The sequence below is a fragment of the Myotis daubentonii genome, chromosome 1 (genome assembly GCF_963259705.1).
Source record: "Myotis daubentonii chromosome 1, mMyoDau2.1, whole genome shotgun sequence".
Taxonomy (NCBI): domain Eukaryota; kingdom Metazoa; phylum Chordata; class Mammalia; order Chiroptera; family Vespertilionidae; genus Myotis; species Myotis daubentonii.
Window position 1 is genome coordinate 130,793,946 of NC_081840.1, and position 20,664 is coordinate 130,814,609.

The following is a 20,664-nucleotide window of genomic DNA, read 5'->3' on the forward strand; positions in this document are numbered from 1 at the left end:
CCAAGATCAGTCTGTTCCATGCCTCCATGCTTTGGGTCTTATTTTGTTGGTCAATTCATTTTGTTCATTAGATTCCCCAAACAAGTGAGATCATGTGAGATTTGTCTTTCTCTGATTTGCTTATTTCACTTTGCATAATAATTTGCAGGTCCATTCCTGCTGTCTCAAAGGGTAAAAGATCCTAGAAATTGGTTTTATTATTCCAGTCCTTTAAGAAGAAACCGTGAGCGAGTGAGAGAGGGTCAGAAGCCCCAGGCGACAGGAGTCTGGGTCTAGGATGACACCCTGAAAAGCATTTGCCCCTGTGAGGAGTCGGGAGGATTCCTGCTTCACCCTCCTTTGAGCAAAATAAACTCCAGTTCTAAGACTAATGGTATAGAAGGGATGCGGTATGCATCAAATACAAATATAAATACTAGTAATGTGTGCCTGACTCCAACCTCTTTTGACATTTCCCAGAGGGTTAAGTAACTTTCTTTTTCATCATATAAAAGGCACCCCCCGCCCCCAGCAGTGCTGCAGCCTTAATTATTCCCAGTAATTGCAGTCAGCTTCTTAGTTAAGGGGTGCTCTCTTGGAAGGAAAAATGCCCACCAGGGCCTGAGGGGGAGCTCTTTTTACTGCCCACTTTCCAGAACTGCCTCCATTCCCCTGCTCCCCCTCCCTGCGCACCCCCTGGTGGCTGCTGTGTCCTGGCAGCTGCGGGACCCTTGGCTTTCTTTGTGCTGCAGAAAGAAGTATGGGCTTGACAGGCGCACATTGTTATCTTGAGTTGCCTGGCCCAGAATAAGGTCAAGGCAGCCCCCGCCCTCCTCAGGAGGCTTCCTGAGCTGCCTCGTCACCAGGGTGAGTCCAAGCTCTTACACATTAGTGGGCAGGAAGTGGAGTCCCGATGGGAGGCTGGGAATTTGAGCGCCTTCCCATTTCAGCACTGGAGGGAGGAAGCCTCAGGCAGCCCTCCCGCAGATGGCTACTGCTTCCTTCCCAGCTCTGTGCAGCTCCTCCGTCCCTCCAGCCTCCAGCCTGCCTCCGCGCTGCTCTCCCCGCCCCTCGCCGTGGAGGGAAACTTCTGTGGAGCTGGGAACTGTCTTAGAGAACTCAACAAAGGCAGAGCAGCCGGCAATGACTTGAAAAGAACTTGTTTTGTTCTCGTTCGGGAACCTGCAGGAAAATCCACACCCACGTTGCCAGGTTTTGAACTGGAGAGAGAGAGAGAGAGAGAGAGAGAGAGAGAGAGAGAGGGAGAGAGAGAGTGAGAGAGAGGGAGAGGGGAGAGAGAGAGAGAGAGAGTGTGTGTGTGTGTGTGTGTGTGTGTGTGTGTGAAGCAAGAGGCGGAGGAGGCGAAAACAACTGTACAGTCTCTGCTTTGATAAGGAAACTGCCAGCTGCAGAAGTTCAGCGGCAAAGGGAGGACTGCAGCCGCATGAACCAAGCGCTCCTGAACTTAAACTGCATTGCTTTCTGTCCAGATATTCCAGTGGAGGCAGTTGGAAAACCTGTATTTCAGAGAAAAGAAGTTTTCCGTGGAAGTTCATGACCCACGCAGGTAAGCTAGGAAAATCCTTTCGTCTGGGAGGGCAAGGCCCACCAGCATGAATGATCCTATTTTTGTGCTGCCATCCTCGCTGTTCATTTTGGCAGGGAGAGGATGGGTGATTGTGGAGAACAGTTGAAACCAGACAGTAAAGCTTTGTTTTGTTCTATGTATGTCAATAAATTCGGTGGGTTCAAGTGTGTGTGTGTGTGTGTGTGTGCGTGTGTGTGTGTGTGTGTGTGTGTGTGAAGTAGCCATTCTCGCTCATCTCATTTCCTGCACATGTTAGCGCTCATGCATGTGGAGCTGTCTTTCTAAGCCAGGCATTTTAGGGAAGATTCCTAGCTCTTCGTAACCAACACCAAATTAAACTGGGCAGCAGACTGAGTCTTTTTAGGAAGTTTTGCCAGAAGAAAAGCTGAAGGATGGCTTGTCAGAGCTTCTGAGGGTGTGTCCGGTAGGAAAGTCCGCACCCAGGGTGACCTGCACCTGAAGCAGTTGTGCCAAACTGTTGGATTCCGGGAGCTGTGGGTGTGAGGGTGTCAGCCTTGTGGATGGATGTGAAGACGCAGTTCCTTTTCTCTGTACCTCACATCGTGTCCCAGGCAGCACTAGCCTAAATGCTGTGCTAAGTCAGATGACAAACACTAGGGCCCTGGTTCGCCCTGCCGGCCTGCGTGGAAGGTGAGGGGCAGCAGGCATCCACGGCTTCTCCTCTCTTTCTGCCGCAGTCCTGGAGGTGAGGCAGCCCAGAAGCAGCTGCAAAATTCCCCAAAAGCAAGCCTGCCTAAGAGCAAATCACTTCGGGTAAGTCCAAAACAGGGACTTGCAGCCAGAAGGCAGTCCTGGGAAGACCGGAAGATCAGACTCTGTAGAGGGCAGATGTGGGTTTTCTGTGCCATGGATCCCCCAGCCCTGGCCTGGGAATGAGGATCTGGCACCAGCTCGCTCCCACATGGCCCCTGAGCCTCTGAAAAAGCTGCTGTGCCTCCTGCAGGGCTGGGGCCACAAGGCAGAGAGGGCCAGGTCAGGGCCTGAGGCTTGTGCACCGTCTGGGTCCTGAGGCTCCTGATAACCGGTGGGGCTGACATGCTGCTGGCCAGGCTGCATAATCTGTGCGAAACAGCCCCTCAGGTAGGGCAAGAGCTTACTCATGCCCCACGGTCACTAAAGACGCAAACGGAGAACATTTTAGAGAGTCTTGTTTTCACAGCCGGGTGAAGGCGGTAGCATTGAGCAGAAGAACACCTTGTCTGGCATTTCTCGGGGTCTTAGAGTCCAGAGACGCAGCTCTGCAGAGCAGGAATCCGCTTGTGCCAGCGGAGTGAGGGAGAGGGGGAAATGCTGGAAATGATGGCACAGCCAGAATGGAACGCAGTTATTTGTCCAGGTAAACTGACCAGACCTGTCTTAGGAGTGTGGAAGGAGGGGAAACTTACGTAAAAGGAATGAAATGCATGTTGCCGCCGTGGGTCAGATGCAGAAAGGGGATGCTGGACAGAATAAAGCTAAGGAAGAGTAGTTTAAGGGGCCACGCATAGGACTAGATCAGTCGTGGGCAAACTACGGCCCGCGGGCCGGATTCGGCCCGCTCGGCTGTTCTATCCGGCCCTCGGAGCCGAAAGAGCGGAGGGTTCTCTTGCTCTCCCCTCCGCTCCTTCACCAGCAGCAGTGTTAACATGGCAACGTCGGGAAACACGGCCGCAGCTCCTTCTTCTGAGTCCAGTTTAAGAACCCATTGTGGCCCTCGAGTCAAAAAGTTTGCCCAGCCCTGGACTAGACCCTCTTCATGCCTGTGCTCTGTTGGGGGTCCTGCTAACTCAGGCACCTTGGACATGCTGTGCATGTGTGTGTATGTGTGTGTGTGTGTTTTCTCTGGGTCTATTGCCCTGTCTGTGATACAATACTAAATTCCATTCCCCAAGGCCTAAGGGCATAGGAAAGGGTCCAAACCTCACATGTTACTATTATGTGAGCTGTTAGCCTATGAAATGAACATGATCAGTCTCATATTAGTTGTGTAGCTTCAGTATTTGGTACCAAGACAGGGTCCACGGCCCTTAGAGAACTTCTGGCACACTTGGAGAGACAGGCAGAAGTGTGATATTTATTGAGTGTTCACCGTGTACAAGCACATTTCTCAACACTCGTTCCCATTAATCTCATCTGGCCCTCCCTGTAACTCCAGGAAACAGGCACCATAGTGTTCCTCCTCTACATCTGGGAAACTGAGGCACAGAGAAACGAAGCAGCTTGCTCTAGGTTACAAACAGCTAGTAAGAGTAGAGGCAGGTTTTGAACCCAGGAGTCTGACTCCAACGCTCACACCCCTTCCTGCTACACTATACACAAGATAGCAGTACCAAGCGGCAGGTGGAAAAAAACATAAATGCTCAAGGTTACCAGGAGCCAGGCTGGTCAGGGAGGACCCATCTGAGCAGAACCTCAGAGGATGACCAGGATGTAAAACTTGAGGTGGGCCCTCAGGAGGACAGATGTCTGTCAGGTGGACAAAAGAGAGGAGAGAAAGAGAGGGGCCCGGGCAGCCTGTGCACAGAGCAAGGTCTTGTCCCTAGGAGGAAAATAGCCTCTCTCAGCCCCAAGGCAGCAGGGAGGGGCAGGGGAGGCAGGAGAGGCCAGGAAGGGCTCTTCAGGGCCTCATGGTGCTCCTTAAATTCAATGGATCATCCTGCTACTGGGACCTTGTTTGTTTAGAGCAGCAAGAACAAATCTGACCGGACATCCATAGGGATGACCAGCCCCCCCTCCCCCCACCCCAAACCAGGAAGTGAGTCAGAACCAAAGCAATAGGATGGAAGTGCAGGAGAGAATCTTGTTGTGAAGATACGAAGATGTCATCCATGGGGCATGTGGGGAACAAGGGATTCCCTCAGAGCACAGGCTTATTATGGAGGTGATGGGCACGGGTGGGGTCACAGAAGTGCTGTGGGGTTTATTTTCCTGCACCGCTGTCCTGACTCCCCCACCATTGTATCTGCTGTTCTCTGCCCGGAAAACAGTCCCTTTCTAAGGTTTAGGCAGGACAGAAAAGTGGGTGGGGTGGGAAGAGCCTGGAGGGAAAGATGCAGGGAAGAGATAAATTAATAATGAAGCAGGAGAAAAACTCTCAGAGGGTCTGATTCAGATGCTCCGTGGCTAGCTTGACCCCCCCAGACCAGAAGGCCTCTTAACTCTTCCTCTCTCACCGTATCTGAAAGAGATCAGCCTGGTACAACTCTCATTGCTTTCACTAAAATATATAGCAACTTACTTTTCCTTTCTAACACAGTTTTTCTAGGAAAGAAAAAAAAGTATTTACTCCCAGGAGCGGCCATTGCTAAGGAAGCCAAAATAGGTGTTCAGATGACGGGTTTTTTTTAAATTTATAATTTATTTTTAAATTTATACATTTATAGACCACAGTTCCTTTTTAAGTTTATAGATAAATTGATCTTCAACTGGCTTTCATGCACTGGCATTTTCTCTTAACTCTCCCTTTTTAACCAAAGAGAAAAACACCCTTCCTGGAATCGGCATCACCAACTAACCCCCAGATCTGAATTTCTCCTTAGAAATGGGTCTGAAGAAGACCTACTGTTAAAGCTGTAGCCCCCAAGGGAAGGTGACGGGAGCAGCTCTAAATTTTCTTCAAGGGAAAATGTGCTATGAGAAAAAAAATTATTCATAGGTCCTGACTACCCCAAGTTTCCTCCAAATTAGATATCTTAATCTTGAGAATACACATTTTCTTCAGACATATACACATCAGAAACCACAGACCCCACCCACTGTCCCATCACCTTGCCCTACACACACACACACACACACACACACACACACACACACACATTTGCATGAAAACACTTTTGTAATAATCTACCATAAAATACACTTCACTGAGGAGCATGGTCATATACCTCCCTCCCCGCCTCCCTCCCAATGCTGCTGATATGGTGAGTTATGTTGGGACCTGTATTTCCACTTTCATTTTTAAAGTCTGATTTCCATGCATATATATATACTCTTTGTCTTCCCCATACATGTACATGTGGAGGCAGGATATTGAAGGGGTTGGCTGGGCTCATTTCTTTCTACCTTTCCTCTCCTGATTTTCTAAGGCCCTGTCTTCCCTATGAATGTATTTGAAATTAATGACAAGCTCTTTCAAGGACCATTGAATTAAAGTAATATAAGCCCTGATCCCCTTAGGACCTCCCACAGGCTGTGGCCTGTGGTGATCAGACCAGAATTTGATCATCCTTCACCATAGGCAGCATTGCCTGCTTAATAAAGGACAGGACATTGTCAGAGGCTTTTCCTGTCTCTGAAGTTTGCCTTGGTTCAACACCAGGAGCTGAAGACCAGAAAGGAGACCCGTCTTATCTCAGATAAGGCAGAGACTTGGCCCCATTCTGAACCCAAAGGAGCCAGTAAATCAAAAGATTAGCATTATTCACAAAAGCCAAGATATGGAAACAACTTAAGTGTCTGTTGACAGATGAATGGATAAAGGAATTGTGGTATTTTTACACGATGGAATATTATTCAGCCTTAAAAAAGGAGACGGTATTGCTGTTTGTAATAATATGGGTGAACCTGAAGGACATTATGCTAAGTGAAATCAATAGACACAGAAGAACTACATGTTCTCACTTATAAGTAGAATCTAAAGACATGAAGTTCATAGAGGCAGAAAGATGAACTGTGGTTACCAGGAGAGATGGGGAGATGGGGAAATGAGATTTGGTCAAAGGGTACTAAGTTGCAATTATGTAGGATGAATAAGTCTAGGGATGTAATGGACAGCATGGTGACTATGGTTACTAATACTGTATTGTATAATCTTGGAAATTTTCCAAGGGTAGATTTTAGGTGTTCTCATCACATAGAAAATAGTAACTATGTGAGGATATGGTATGTTCATTAGCTCGGCTGTAGTAATCATTTCCCTGTGGGATGTGTATCAGATCATCTTGTTGTATACATTAGATACACTCTTTATTCATAAAATAAAATAAAAATAAGGCCTTTGGTACCGGTTTCCCAAAGCATGCACATGGGCATGCTCATCTGTCACCTTTACACAGGACATTTAGGACCCAGTGGGTTCTCAATAACAGTTTTGACCCATCAGTGGAGTTCATCATCATAAACATGTTGCCCCTTCTGATTCTTGCTTTCCCAGAGCTTCTGTGACAAGGAGGACGTTTGGGCACAGTGGCATTGCAGTGCACACGTGGTACGCGTGCCCAGCATTAATCAAGTCCATTTGGGCTATGGCTATTAGCCAGCACCAGTTCTACCTGGACAGGAAGCAGAGTAAGGTAAGTCCTTGTCCGGGGCCTGGGAGGGACTCTGCTGTGACAGACTGTCACCAAGCTGAGGGCAAATGAGAGCCCTTGTCTGGGTCTCATTGCTGAGGGATTGAGGATTGGATGGTTGAGGGTGGCACTGTGTCCTTTGCCCTGAGATGTGCACAGATACAGACCTGCCTTTTAAGACTATAGGAGGAGTGAGATGAGCTCCTCAAGATGGCACATTCCTTGCAACTTGATCAAGGGGCTCTGGCCCAACCACAGTTGGCGCTACTCAAGCCATTGAATATAGTCAGGTAGGGCCCTTCTGAGGAATCTGACCGTGCTGTGAACCTCAAGAACCTCTTCTGGGAGCTAGCAGTGAAGCCCCTTTTGGTGTTTAAACAGTGGCATATTGTTTTCTTTTCAAGGGGGAAAATAAAGTAACCATTCTCAATTAATAGACACCACGTAACTGTTGTGGATAATTGCTATGAAAACCCTCCAGGCTTATTCAACTGCCAACTCCAGTTTTTTAAAATGCAAAGCTGGAAACATGAAAAAAAAAAAAAAAAAAAAAAGCAGCAGCCCTGTTTCCCTCAAGGAGACCTGGAGCCTCAGGCCTTGGTAAACAGTCATCCTTAGTGGGAGATTCCGCCTGCTCCAGGGGCACGGGTGCATATTCTGTGGGTGGGAGAGTGACTTCTCCTTGGTTCACACACAGCTTATATCAACACTCTGCCCCCTCTTCCAGCTGTGTCTGCCTTGCTCCCCTTGCGTCCCTCCCCTCCCCCCCCCCCACACACACCCTTGGCAAACCACTCCCATTCATTATCCCTCAGGTGAAGAGCCATTTGAATGTGAGCTCTGCACTTTTCTCAGGATCCTGCTGCCTTGGGTTAGGGCTATGGGGTGGAATACAGAGCTATAAGCAATGCCAACTTTGGCCTCTGGCCTAATCAGTACCACCACCCGTGGGAGGTTTTGTCCCATTGTTTGAGTTCTTGGCAGGGGAGGAGGTGGCAGGATCCTAGGCTTACTGGGCATAAGAGTCATTGGATCGGTGTCCTTTTGGATCTTTTGGTTCCTCTTTTCCTTATTTTCCACCTGGATGGAGTTGCTCTTTCCCTGGCTTGGGGAGATGCATGGAGGGAGAGAGCTGGGCTAGAGTGGGAGGTAAGAGGAGGATAGTAAGAAAACAGGACAGGGAGAAAGAAAGTAATCATTTAAAGTGTAATTTGGTTTCAGATCAATGCCTTTCCCAATGCCTTTCCCAGTCATTGTCTCCTTTGTAACAGCTTTTCTCCTCTACTCAGTCTTCTTCCTGACCCCTCTTTTGTTCACTTTCTGTGGTGAATGGGCATAGGGTTAAGCAATTTTCTTATTAGGAATTATGAGAGTATTCCACAGCTCTTCTAGTGGTGACGGGCATTGGCATAGGAATTTGAGGACCCATTAGATTAAAAGATACAGGGTCTTCAGTATATGAATGGATAAAAATGTTGTGGGACATTTACACAATGGAATACTATGCAGCTGTAAAAAAGAGGGATCTCTTACCCTTTGGGACAGCATGGAGGGACCTGGAGACTATTATGCTAAGTGAAATAATCCAATCTGAAGAAGACAAATATAACATGATCTCACTTATTTGTGGAATCTAATGAACAGAATGAATTGACCAACAAAATAAGACCCAAAGCATGGAGGCATGGAACAGACTGATGTGGGGTTAGAACAAGAAGAGATAAACTGGAGAACTTATATGCATAGCCAATGGACATGGGCAATAGGGTAGTGAAGACCTGGGGGGTGGGTAGGGGCTGGGGGAGGGGGTAAAGAGGGGAGGAAGGGGAGATATCTGTAATACTATCAACAATAAAAAGTATATTAAAAAAATACAAGACCCAAGTGTTTGACTCATGCTTTAGCTTGAGTCAGTGGGTGGGTGTCATCATTTTGTCCTCCACTGGTAGGAGCTGGAGATCAAAACCTTAGAACACTGATTCCATCCTCTGTGTTGTTCAGCAATTGAGGGGTGAGGGATAGAGAGTCTGGCAATCCTCCTAAACCCCCCTGCTAGTTCCTCCTGCAGGCAGACCCCCAACACTGATACCACAATTTTGAACAGGGGAAAGTGAAAGAGTATTTCATCCTAAGGATCATATATTAGCTGTTTGAACTCTTCTCCTGATCCCCTGCTGTTTTTTGTTTTTTTGTTTGTTTGTTTTGTTTTGTTCAGATAGTCTCTTGAGTAACTCAGGAAGCTGTTCCTAGGGCTCTAGAGCCACATTCTGAAAGGTGATCTTTGAGCAGGTAGAGAAGCCTCATTCATCAGGCTTACTGGTCAACCCACTGATGCAATAAGTAAACTTCAAAAAGTAATGATCAAAGAACATGTTAACAAGAGGTTTTTTTCAGAAGCCAAACCAAATGCACAGCACTAGGAAAATTTCAGCTCTCCTTCTCAGCAACCCCTGACTGAAGGAAATGCATACACTCCCAGAGCAGAACTTTCTCGGTAGGCTTTAAATGCACACAGATCCTTCAGAGCCCTTGCACTTCTCATAGGAACCAGTATCCTGCAGGGATCAATTAGGAACAAGTTCCCCCACATGGAAGTCCAAGGACTCTGTTTTCCAGTTCTGTTACCCTGGGCAAGTCTTTCAGCATGGCTTTGTTTTCCCCAATTAGAGAACAGGAAAGGAAATTCCTAATTGAAATTGATTGGTCCGAAGACACGATGTTTGTGAAATTGCTTTAGGAGATATGCTATCTTTTATTATTATCGTTATTAATCCAACACACTATTGCCTGACCAACACTTATGGAAAGTTTAAATTCTCTGTAAGTTCCCCAAATTAAATTAGAGATGATAAAACTCCCTGTAGGAGTTACATTGCAACACCCTTTGTTTCTGGAATGTTGTTCTTCATGTAGCTGAGATGTGATTCCTCTTGGTGGGCAGAATGGCGTCTGGATGAGTGAAGGCTGACAGGCTTGGGATGAAGAGCTTCCAGAGAGTTCTGAGCAGCCAGTATTGGCTGGCAGACCATCCATTGCTACACACTCTACTGTATCGGGCCATGCCAACCATTCCTTTCTTTGAAGTGCTGTAGAAAAGCTAGGCCTCCCAAGTGATGCCTATCAAACCCAGATACAAGTGCGGTCTAGTGGGTTGAGTCAGCAGGGGTGGGTAGCCAAGAAGTCTCATGTTCTTCCCCTGGTACTCAGTTATTTTCTCCTTTCAGGGTCATTGTGTAAATCATTTAAGGACACCAATCAATTTCTCTCTCCCTCCCTCCCCCTCTCTCTGTCTTATATACACACCACCACCACCACCACCACCAAAGACAGAGTGAAGGGTAAGCTTTATTGCTTGGTTTCCTGTGGCTTATTCAGAATGAGAGGCTGTTCAGGCACCAATTACAATTGGTAACTCATATGTGCTGACCCGAAAGATCAGAAATGTCGTCAGCTGCATCCCTGCAACCTCTGTAGCCCAGAGCCAGGGAGTGTCTTGTAGACTTAAGAGGAAAACATTTGAAAGTTCAAATTATTTAGAGTAGGTATTAGACCCTTTCCTCTGAACTCAGAGTGAAGACTTCTTGCCTTGGCTTTCAATCCAAACATCTATCCTATTTTTTCTCTTCTCCTGAGGCAGTCTGCTAGTCTTCATTCTATCTAGAGCAAAGGCAGAGTGAAAGCACGGAGGGGGACAATTAAACCTTGCTGACAGAATCCTATCTAATAAAAGAGAAACATGGTAATTGGCGTATGGCCGTTACCCTTCCCATTGGCTAATCAGGGTGATATGCAAATTAACTGCCAGCCAAGATGGCGGCCGGCAGCCAGGCAGCTTAAACTGAACATGAGGCTTGCTTGCTTCAGTGACGGAGGACTGCAACGTTCCCCGCCTGCCTTGCCAGCCTCTGAGCCTGCAGTTTGAAACATTGTAACAAATATAGAAGCTAAACAAAACCCCAGAAACCAGCTTTCAGCAAGCTGGGATCTCAGAGCTGGAGTTGATACAGAGTTTCGATTATAGAACCCAAACAAACCAGATACCTGCTTTCAGTAGCTGAGACCTCAGAGCTGGAGCCAGGCTAAAGCTGGCCCAGAATAAAAAAAAAAGAAAAAAGAAAAAAGGAGCAGTTGGGAGCTTCAGTCCCAGCCTGAAAACAGCCCTCAGCCCCTCACCCAGACTGGCCAGGCACCCCACTGGGGACCCCCACCCTGAAGGGTGTGTGACCAGCTGCAAACAGCCATCATCCCCTCATCCAGGTTGGCCAGGCACCCCAGTGGGGCCCCCCACCCTGATCCAGGACACCCTTCAGGGCAAACCAGCCAGCCCCACCCATGCACCAGGCCTCTATCCTATATAGTAAAAGGGTAATATGTCTCCCAGCACCGGGATCAGCAGAGCCGCGAGGCCTCCTGGCACCTGGATCAGTGTGACAGGGGGCAGCGCCCAAACCCCCTGATCGCCCTGCGGCTCTGTGTGTGACAGGGGGCGGGGGTCACAACCTCCCTATCGGCCCTGCTCTGTTCCTGACAGGGGAAGGCGCCCCAACCCCCTGATCGGCCCTGCTCTGTGGGTGATAGAGGGCAGCGCCCCAATCCCCCCCCCACGGGCCCTGCTCTGTGTGTGATGGGGTAGAGCCATAACCTCCCCATCGGCCCTGCCCTGAGTGTGACAGTGGCGGAGCCCCAATCCCCTGATCGGCCCTGCTCTGTGTGTGACGGGGCAGTGCCCCAACTCCCCTATCGGCCCTACTCTGTGAGTGACAGGGGGGAGCTCCCCAACCCCCTGATGGGCCCTGCTCTGTGAGTGACAGGGGGGAGCTCCCCAACCCCCTGATCAGCCCTGCTCTGTGTGTGACGGGGCAGCGCCCCAACCCCCTCATTGGCCCTGCTCTGTGCGTGACAGGGGGTGGCGCTGCAACCTCCCCATCAACCCTGCCTTGAGTGTGACAGTGGGCGGTGCCCCAACCACCCAATCGGCCCTACCCTGAGTGTGACTGAGGGTGGCATCGCAACCTCCCAATCCGCCCTGCTCTGTGCATGACAGGGGGTGGCGCCCCAACTCCCCAATCGGCCCTGCTCTGAGCCCGACCAGGGGCTGCACCTAGGGCTTAGGCCTGCCCTCTGCCACCTGGGAGCAGGCCTAAGCCAGCAGGTCGTTATCTCCCGAGGGGTCCCAGACTGCGAGAGGGCACAGGCTGGGCTGAGGGTCCCCCCTCCCCCCGAGTGCACAAATTTTTGTACACCGGGCCTCTAGTATCAGTCATAACACTCTGTGTGGCAAGACCCTAATAGCAAAATGCTTAGAAGTGTGGAGTTTCTTTTGGGTTGGCCCAAAGGCTTGATTTTGCAAGCAGACAGTCTCCCCATCAGTACTCACTTCCTCTTAGCAATCTCTCTCCACTGGTTCATTCAGCCATTATATTTACATTCTAGAGAGACGCGGGCAGTTCCTACAACTTCTAAGAATTTAGTCTCCCTTAGGAAGGGTCTCTTTGGTCAGTTTTCCATATTTTGTTTTCTGCCTGAAGTTGATGTGTGGCAGGAGTGGAGATGAGGTGGGCAAAGGTCTTCCATGTGATTAGTGAGATCCCCACAATACCAGGATGAGTCATTAATCAAACCTCATTTAGCAAATCACTGCCAGGCCCTGACTTAGAGCCTGTTACTATTCCATTTCCATTGGCCTTTATGTGTATTCTCTAATTTAGTCCTCATCACTACTCTGCGATGTGAGTTTTAAGATCTCCACTTTAAAAGCAGCAATCTGAGGCTCAAAGGTTGAAGATGAAGGTCAAACAGTGATTGACTAGGAAGAGTCAGAATCCCAACTCAGATCTTTCCAAGCCTGGGCCCTTCACCACCATGCTAAACTGGTCTGTGTCTTCATGAGTTATTATTACATCATTGTGGGCGTGGGCTCCTTCTTATTAAAGCGTGGGCACTAGTAAAAGTAGTGCTGAAAGAAAGGAAGTCATAGATTGTGCTTTCTGTGCTGTGGAAGGGAAAAGTCAACCAAATGGGTGCTGTTGATAAGCTGAGGCAACTGAGATGAAAGGCCCTTCCTGCTTCTGCTGCCAGTGGGAATGCTGCGAGGGCCTGGCAGCAGGATTACCTGATGATGAACAAGGAGCCCTGAGCTGAAAGGTGAGCTGGTCCTGAAGGCAGGGACAAAAGTTGAGGTCAAGGAGATGTGGATTGAGAGAACGAGGAAGACACTTCCTGGCCGGTGAACAAAAAGTCTCGTCATTTCCTCTGTTGCTCAGACTTTTGTTAACATGGGGAAAGCTCTCAGCGGTCAGAAGTCACTGTGTTTCATCAATGTTGGCATTAACATGGAGCCATGGGAAGGACAAGGCCACAGAGGTCCCGATGTCTTTGCTAGACAGCTGGGGGCACCTGGGCACAGCATGCCACTGTGGGAGTTGGCCTGGGTGTACCTTCCCCTCTGTGGCTTCCTTAGCTACTTCCTGCCGGCTCCTCTGTGCGGGAAAGACGTGGTTTCACATGTGCCAGGTGTGAATCTCCCCTAGTTCCATCCATGTGCATGCTAACATGAAAGATGAGCATTTATAGCTGATCTCATAAAGTCCATAGTATAGGTAAAGCCCATTGCCTAAGCACTATCACAAAAGTAGATTTCTTGCCCTGACCATTTTGGCTCAGTGGGTAGAGTGTCGGCCTGCAGACTTAAGGGTCCCGGGTTCGATTCCAGTCAAGGGCATGTACTTTGGTTGAGGGCACATCCTCAGTGGGGGGTGTGCAGGAGGCAGCTGGTCAATGTTTCTCTTTCATCGATGTTTCTAACTCTATCCCTCTCCCTTCCTCTCTGTAAAAAATCAATAAAATATATATATATATATATATATATATATATATATATATATATATATATATTAAAGTAGATTTCCTGACAAATAGAGAAAAAGCAAACAACCGTCGTCAAATACATGTACAGGAAATGCTAACCCATGGCATCACCAAAGGTGGTAACTACAGCAGATGACTGGACTCTAAATGGTGACTTTTAGGAATGTGATTGTGACTGCAGAACCCCTTTGATTATTCTCATCTGCTGTGGCTATTAGCCAAGGGGGCCAGCTAATACATGGAACAAGTGGAGTGGAGGGTTAACCAGAGCCTGAAGACTTTCCGCATACATTTAGGTGTCAAAATAGAAGCAAAGCACCGTGCCAGGCGCTTATTGGTGGGACTGGAGTGTCCAGATGAGCAGCTGTTCTAGAGGCTTTTACACCTGCACACACTTGGTGGTATAGAGCAGTGGTCCGCAAACTGCGGCTCGCGAACTACATGCGGCTCTTTGGCCCCTTGAGTGTGGCCACGAAGTTTCAAACGCACTGTATGTGCGCACCCGCACGTGGTATTTTGTGGAAGAGCCACACTCAAGGGGCCACAGTTTGCCAACCACCGGTATAGAGGGACAGAATGCTGTCACTTCCCAGTCTTTCAACCTTTCCATGGTCACATGGCTAGCAATTTAAGAGGTTTAAATCACTTAAGAATTTATTAAAATTCCATGATTTTATTTCAGAAAGCTCTTATGTCACTCATAAAGCTAAAATTATTTTCCTTCCTTCTTTGAACACAAAATAGTTATAATCACTACTATTTATTGAGAGCAATGGTCCAGGCAGAGAAGAGGGGAGGGAATGGGAGGAAGGTCTGTTTGCCTGCAAAGTCCCTACTCTCAAGGACAGTCCAGTACAGCCTACAGAATAATAAGTTTAGAAAATTCACCACTCATGTCAGCTCCTGAGCCTCACCTGATCCTGCAGAGAGCTTCGGTGATTGGTGAGGGGCCAGGGGACACAAACAAATGCTGCAGGTGGGGAGATGAGTCCGTTTGCTGATTTTCAGGTCTGCAAGCAAACGCGTGATGACTGTTGTCTCAGCGTGAACAGGTGCCCCTTTATGACCTGGTTGCCTTTCTCATTCTAGTCTAAAATCCATGCCGCACGAAGTCTGAGTGAGATCGCTATAGACCTGACCGAGACGGGCACACTGAAGACCTCCAAGCTGGCCAACATGGGGAGCAAAGGGAAGATCATCAGCGGCAGCAGTGGGAGCCTCCTGTCATCAGGTAGGCACGGCCTAGGGTTGGGAGCCCCCTGAGAACGTGGAGGAAGTTCCTGCTGAAGCCTGGCTTCGGCCCTGGAGGCTCCAGGGCAGGGAACCAGCAGCAGCTGGGGAGACAGCTTGGCTCTAGTTTGGAGACCCAGGTTTCATGCCAAATGGGAATCTGAGAAAAGTGCCAGAAGCATCAAAGGGTGGGGGGAGAGGAGCGGCAGGGCCAGTCAGTGTGGGAAGGGTGGTTGGTTATCTAAGTGCCTTCGAGCGCCCTCCAGAGTCCTCTGACTGCGACAGCGATGGCTGAGTGTCAGGAGTGGCAGCTCCGGGGACAGCGGTGGGGTTCACTGTGCTTCATTAGAGGAGAATTATACTCAGGCAGGGCTGCAGGTAGGGCCGTGGTGCTAAGTGACGGTACATTGTGTTCCTAGATGAACATCTTGAAACTTTAAAAAGTCCAAAATAGTCTTGCTCATTTGGAAAGGAGGGACTTGCTGTCACTAAGTACAGTACGGGAGAGCGATTAAGCGCCTTTTGAAACTGAGAGTCAAAGGATCCGCTTCCTCCATCTGTTTCTGCGGGCCCTGGACAAGCCTCTTGTCATTAGATGGTGGGAGGGCCAGAAAAGCTCTGAGGGTTCAGATCCAGCTGACTTCGGGAGAAGGACACCGTTCACTAAAGGGCGAGGCAGGAAAAAGAACGGGTTTGAGGAGGGCAGGGAGGGAGAGGGAGGCAGTAATTGTTTGGAAATATTAGTGAAAAGTGTTACTGATGCAGGTCACTCCCCAGGCCACACGGTCTGTCTGATTGTTCTTAGGGACAGTGTGTCCTTACTTCTGAGCCATGAAAATACAGCAAGAAGTCTTTGACTGACCTCAGTTTCACTTTCTATAACTGTTTTCTAATGGCTGCACACAACAACAGAATGACACAAAAAAAGGAAAAGAGACAGGAGGAGGAAGAGCTGAAAGTGACCTAGTTAGCTTCTGGGCAGGTGGGGTCCAGTGAGAGCCAGGACAGGGAGGAGGAGGATTGCCCTTCCCGGACTGGGAGGCAGCGTTACAGAGGCCCCGCATTGGACAGGCCTTGGTTTCTAAGGCCCTGGGAGGACCCCAGCATGTGGTCACATGGCCATGTGTTTTCATCAAATCTGCGACATAATACATTTCACATTCTTTTTCCTAAATAGAGTCACCAAAATAACAGAAGTCCAGGCTCACAAAACCTGGATCTGCCTCTGCCAGATCACTGTAGGGTTCACCATAAACCCCTCCCTGCTTCAGGATTTCTAATATATTTTTTTTATCAACACAATAGGCCAAATCATTATTTCTGAGGCCTAGAGGTTTACAGTAAAGACTTAGAAAATGTGGTCTTCTTTTATCAAAGATAAGGTCATTCAAAACCTAAGCCCCTGCCTGGAATTGCAGCCACTCCTAGTCCCCTGCGGAATGGCCAAGGGCAGGTCAGAGCCCACCCCTGTGTTTGTCTTCTAGACTCTCCCGACCCCTGCTAAGACCCAGAGTCTCAGATTCCAAGCCTGAACTGACCCACCCAATCTCCTTATTATCCAGCCACAGATGAGCCGCACTCAATTTTCATTCTCAGCGAGGGGGTGCATTTCCGCTGTGGTTGCATATCCATTCGGGAATCTAGGTCCTTTGTGAACATGGCATGGTTATTCCCAGGAGGACAATGGATCATCCAGCTCAGGGCTTCTCAGCCTCCCTGTGCTTCCCAACTACTTGGAGGGCGTGTTCAAGCACAATAACTGGGCTCCAGCTCCAGAATGTTTGATTCCCTTGGACTAGGGCAGTGATGGCGAACCTATGACACGCGTGTCAGAAGTGACACGTGAACTCATTTTTTTGGTTGATTTTTCTTTGTTAAATGGCATTTAAATATATAAAATAAATATCAAAAATATAAGTCTTTGTTTTACTATGGTTGCAAATATCAAAAAATTTCTATATGTGACACAGCACCAGAGTTAAGTTAGGGTTTTTCAAAATGCTGACACGCCGAGTTCAAAAGGTTCACCATCACTGGACTAGGGTGAGCCTGAGAACTTGCATTTCTAATGAGTTCTAACAAGGCCTCAAGTGATGCTGATGCTGCTAGTCTGGGGACCAGACCACACTTGGAGAGCTACTCTTCTTGCTGAAGGAGAGAAAAAAGCCTGAGGTGGCTGTGCTCAGAATCTTGGGACCAGGTATCCCCACTTTTAAACCTGTGCCCTAGTCCATCTGCTCAGGTGCCTTTTCTCTGGCAGCCTCCAGTGATACCAAGGCAGTGCCTCACCGCATTTACAGGTGAGGGTATGAGCAGTTCCTGACATGGAGCTGACCTCACTCAACCATCAGAAGTGAGATCCAGGCAACTTTAAGGGGGAAAGCAGTTTCTCTCTGTTACTGCCATCACCTTGACATTAACCATCAATCTAGAAGGTAAAGCAAAAGAAAACCTCCCTGCTGAGTCCACCCCCACCCCTAATAGAAGCATCTTTACTCCAAGATGCTGAAGTGATTTTCATGTGTTTGATAACTTGGGATGGAGGCCCCAAGCTAAGCTGTTGTTGTAAGTCGATGAAGTCAGCTAGGGCACCTTGTGCTCCCCACTTTCAGAGGCTTCTTTTGAGGGCACTGACTCGTCTGCTGCACAGCTAAGCAGGAGGAACCTGGGCAGAGGAGTAGGCTGAGAGGTGTAAGCCTTGCCCCATGGCAGGCCAGGGAGCGCTTCCAACTCTGCCTCACCCTGCGGTTAGAGCCTGAAGAATGGTCCTTGAATGTGAGGCTGAGGCTCCCAGGGGAGGTCCTCTTCTCTTGATTTAGGAAAGACAATAGGGCAATGGAGGGAGAGACCATAAAACAGGAAACTTCCATCCCTCAACTCAACAAAGGGAATTTCTAGAACCTGGAAATCTGGTCACCCCTCCTTCTGGGCCTGCTGATTGCTGCTTCTCTGTCTTTTCTTGTCCCAGGAGGAAACGCCTTCCCTTGAGGCAAGTCCTTAGAAATTCCTTTTGGAAGGCACCTGCTTCCCAAGCCCCACAATGCACAAATCTAGGCGAGGCTCCCACCCTGTTCTTTTTGTCCTTTCATGTCCTCTTGCTTAACTGCTTGTTGAAAATGCCTTTAGTCATGTGCTCCCGCAGACTGAGAGGGCATTGCTCCTCTAGCACAGCCCTGGTTTTAAACACTTTTTATTACACTTGCCAGACCCTATGTTCTATCTTTTGTTCAGAAAATATGATACATATAACCTACTAGGGGCCCAGAGCATGAATTCATGCACCTTGAAAGGAACTGTGGGCTGCGGCAGTGGGTGGGGGGGGGAGAGCAAGGGCGGATCTTGGCCCATCCTCTGTGCCCCCACCTGGCCCTTCCCGCCATGGCCCTAGATCCCCTGTCTGCTGGCAGCCCCGCTCGTGGCTGCTGCTCCCACGTACTGACAGTGCCGGCCCCGCTCGCACCTGCTGCCCAGATCACTCCTCAGGAGCAGGGGGAGGTGGAGAAGCCCTCAGGGGTGATCGGGGCTGGCACCAGGCACTGGCAGTGGTTGCAAGAGGCAGCTCCGGTGCTGGCTTCGGGTGTGAATGGGGCTGGTGCCTGGCGCCAGCAATGGGTGCAAGCGCCCGGCGGGACCACGATGCATGGGAACAAGGAATTTTCAGTAACGACCAGAGGCTTGCCCCAATGACAGTGACCGGCGTCCTGCCTTGGTCTGGCATCCCCACTCACCTGCTCCACCATCCTACTACAGATGATGCCCGCCATGTTCTGCACTCTGCTGCTGCCCACCATGTTCCATGCATGCCCCTTGGTGGTCAGCGCACATCATAGTGACTGGTTTTTCAGTTGTTTGGTTGTTCCGCCGTTTGGTCTATTTGCATATTAGGGTTTTATATATATAGATATCCTCTTTGATCAGTTGACTTCTTTCCTTCTAATCTACTGCCTCATGTGTTGGAAAAAAAAAAAAAAGATGGTCCTTAAAAGCATTTTAAGATATTTTTTACTTCTAGCCCACTTTCTGACATCTAGTAGGTGCTCAATACACAATTTTTAAAAATTGTTTGCATTATATTCTTATGACTTACTGATATTATAACTGGAAATTTGTACCTTTTGACTTCCTCATCCCTTTTACCAACCCTCTCTGGCAACTACCAATCTGTTCTCTTTCTCTGTTTTAGTTCACTTAGCATAATATTCCATTGTGTGTGTGTGTGTGTGTGTGTGTGTGTGTTTACACCACATTTTCTTGCTTTATCTATTTGTTCAGTGCTGGACATTTAGCTTGTTTTCATATCTTGGCTATTGTGAATAATGCTTCTGTGGACGTGGGGTGAAGTTGATGGTTTAGTTTTCTTCAGATAAATACCCAGAAATGGAATTGCTGGGTCATATGGAAGTTCCATTTTTAATTCCTTGAGGAACCTCCATGCTGTTTCCAGTGGCTGCACCAGTTTATCTGTTTCCCGCATCAGCAGTGCATCCGTGTTCCCGTTTCTCCACATCCTTGACAACACTTGTTGTTTCTTGTCTTTTTGGTAATAGCCATCCTAACAGGTGTGAATGATAGCTCATTGTGGTTTTAATTTGCATTTTCTCACTGACTAATGATGCTGAGTATGTTTTCATGTACCTGTTGGCCATCTGTCTTCTTAGAAAAGTGTTCAGATTCTCTGTCCATTTTTAATGGTTGTTTTTCTGCATGTATAGGTGGGGATGTTTCAGCACACACTCAGTCAGGAAACATAGTTATACATACATCATATATTCAAATATGGTGGCAGATGTCCTTCCTTGGGGGAGACTTTAGTACCGTAACACGGGAATAATGAGAACAGTTCCCGGGGAGTCCCTGGAGCCCCTTCAGCTGCTCCAGTGGGTCTCGGGTGGTGGTTTCAGCTTGTTCACCCCCTGGTTCTGTAAAATACCCTGGCCTTGTTCTTGAAAAACAGTTCTAGCAATTACCAAAGTTAGGGATTGTGAAGGTATGGATAAACATCTAAGTCTTGGTCTTTCTGTGAAAGTTCCAGCAAGTTACAAGATAGCATTACACTCACTTTATAAATTTTAGAGTCAGGTAAGTGGGGTTACAGGTTAATAGTGGCAAAGTTGTAAGCTCTAAACGAGCGATGGCGAACCTATGACACGCGTGTCAGAGGTGACATGCGAACTCATTTTTTTGGTTGATTTTTCTTTGTTAAATGGTATTTAAATATATAAAATAAATATCAAAAATATAAGTCTTTGTTTTACTCTGGTTGCAGATATCAAAAAATTTCTATATGTGACACGGCACCAGAGTTAAGTTAGGGTTTTACAAAATGCTGACACACCGAGCTCAAAAGGTTTGCCATCACTGCTCTAAATAAAGGTTAATCTGTGCTAGGTTACCTGCTAGGCTCAGGTGTAGATTTTTTACATTATCAGATATGTGGTTTGCAATTAATTTCTCCCATTCAGTAGGTTGCCTTTTCTTTTTGTTGATGGTTTCCTTTGCTGTGCAGAAGCTTTTTATTTTACGCAGTCCCACTTGTCTATTTTTACTTTTGTTGCCTTTGTTTTCAGTGTCAAATTCAAAAACATGGTCACCAAGACTGATGTCAATCATACATGATTATTGAAATTAAAATTTTTTCATTGATTTGAGAGAGGGAGAAAGAGAGCGAGATAAATTAATTTGTTGTTCCATTTATCTATGCATTCATTGGTT

General features: G+C 48.0%; 1 protein-coding gene across 7 annotated transcripts in view; it reads left to right on the forward strand.

The window, feature by feature from the left end:
- The window catches only part of FRMD4A (FERM domain containing 4A), a 335,840-nt gene that overhangs the window by 272,852 nt on the left and 42,324 nt on the right, over nt 1-20,664 (forward strand). For all 7 annotated transcript variants that reach the window (XM_059660122.1, XM_059660132.1, XM_059660112.1 and 4 more), the window contains exons 12-14: nt 1,470-1,546; nt 6,720-6,858; nt 14,812-14,953. In XM_059660122.1, coding sequence (XP_059516105.1) covers nt 1,470-1,546; nt 6,720-6,858; nt 14,812-14,953 — 358 coding nt within the window. The remainder of the gene's footprint in view (nt 1-1,469; nt 1,547-6,719; nt 6,859-14,811; nt 14,954-20,664) is intronic.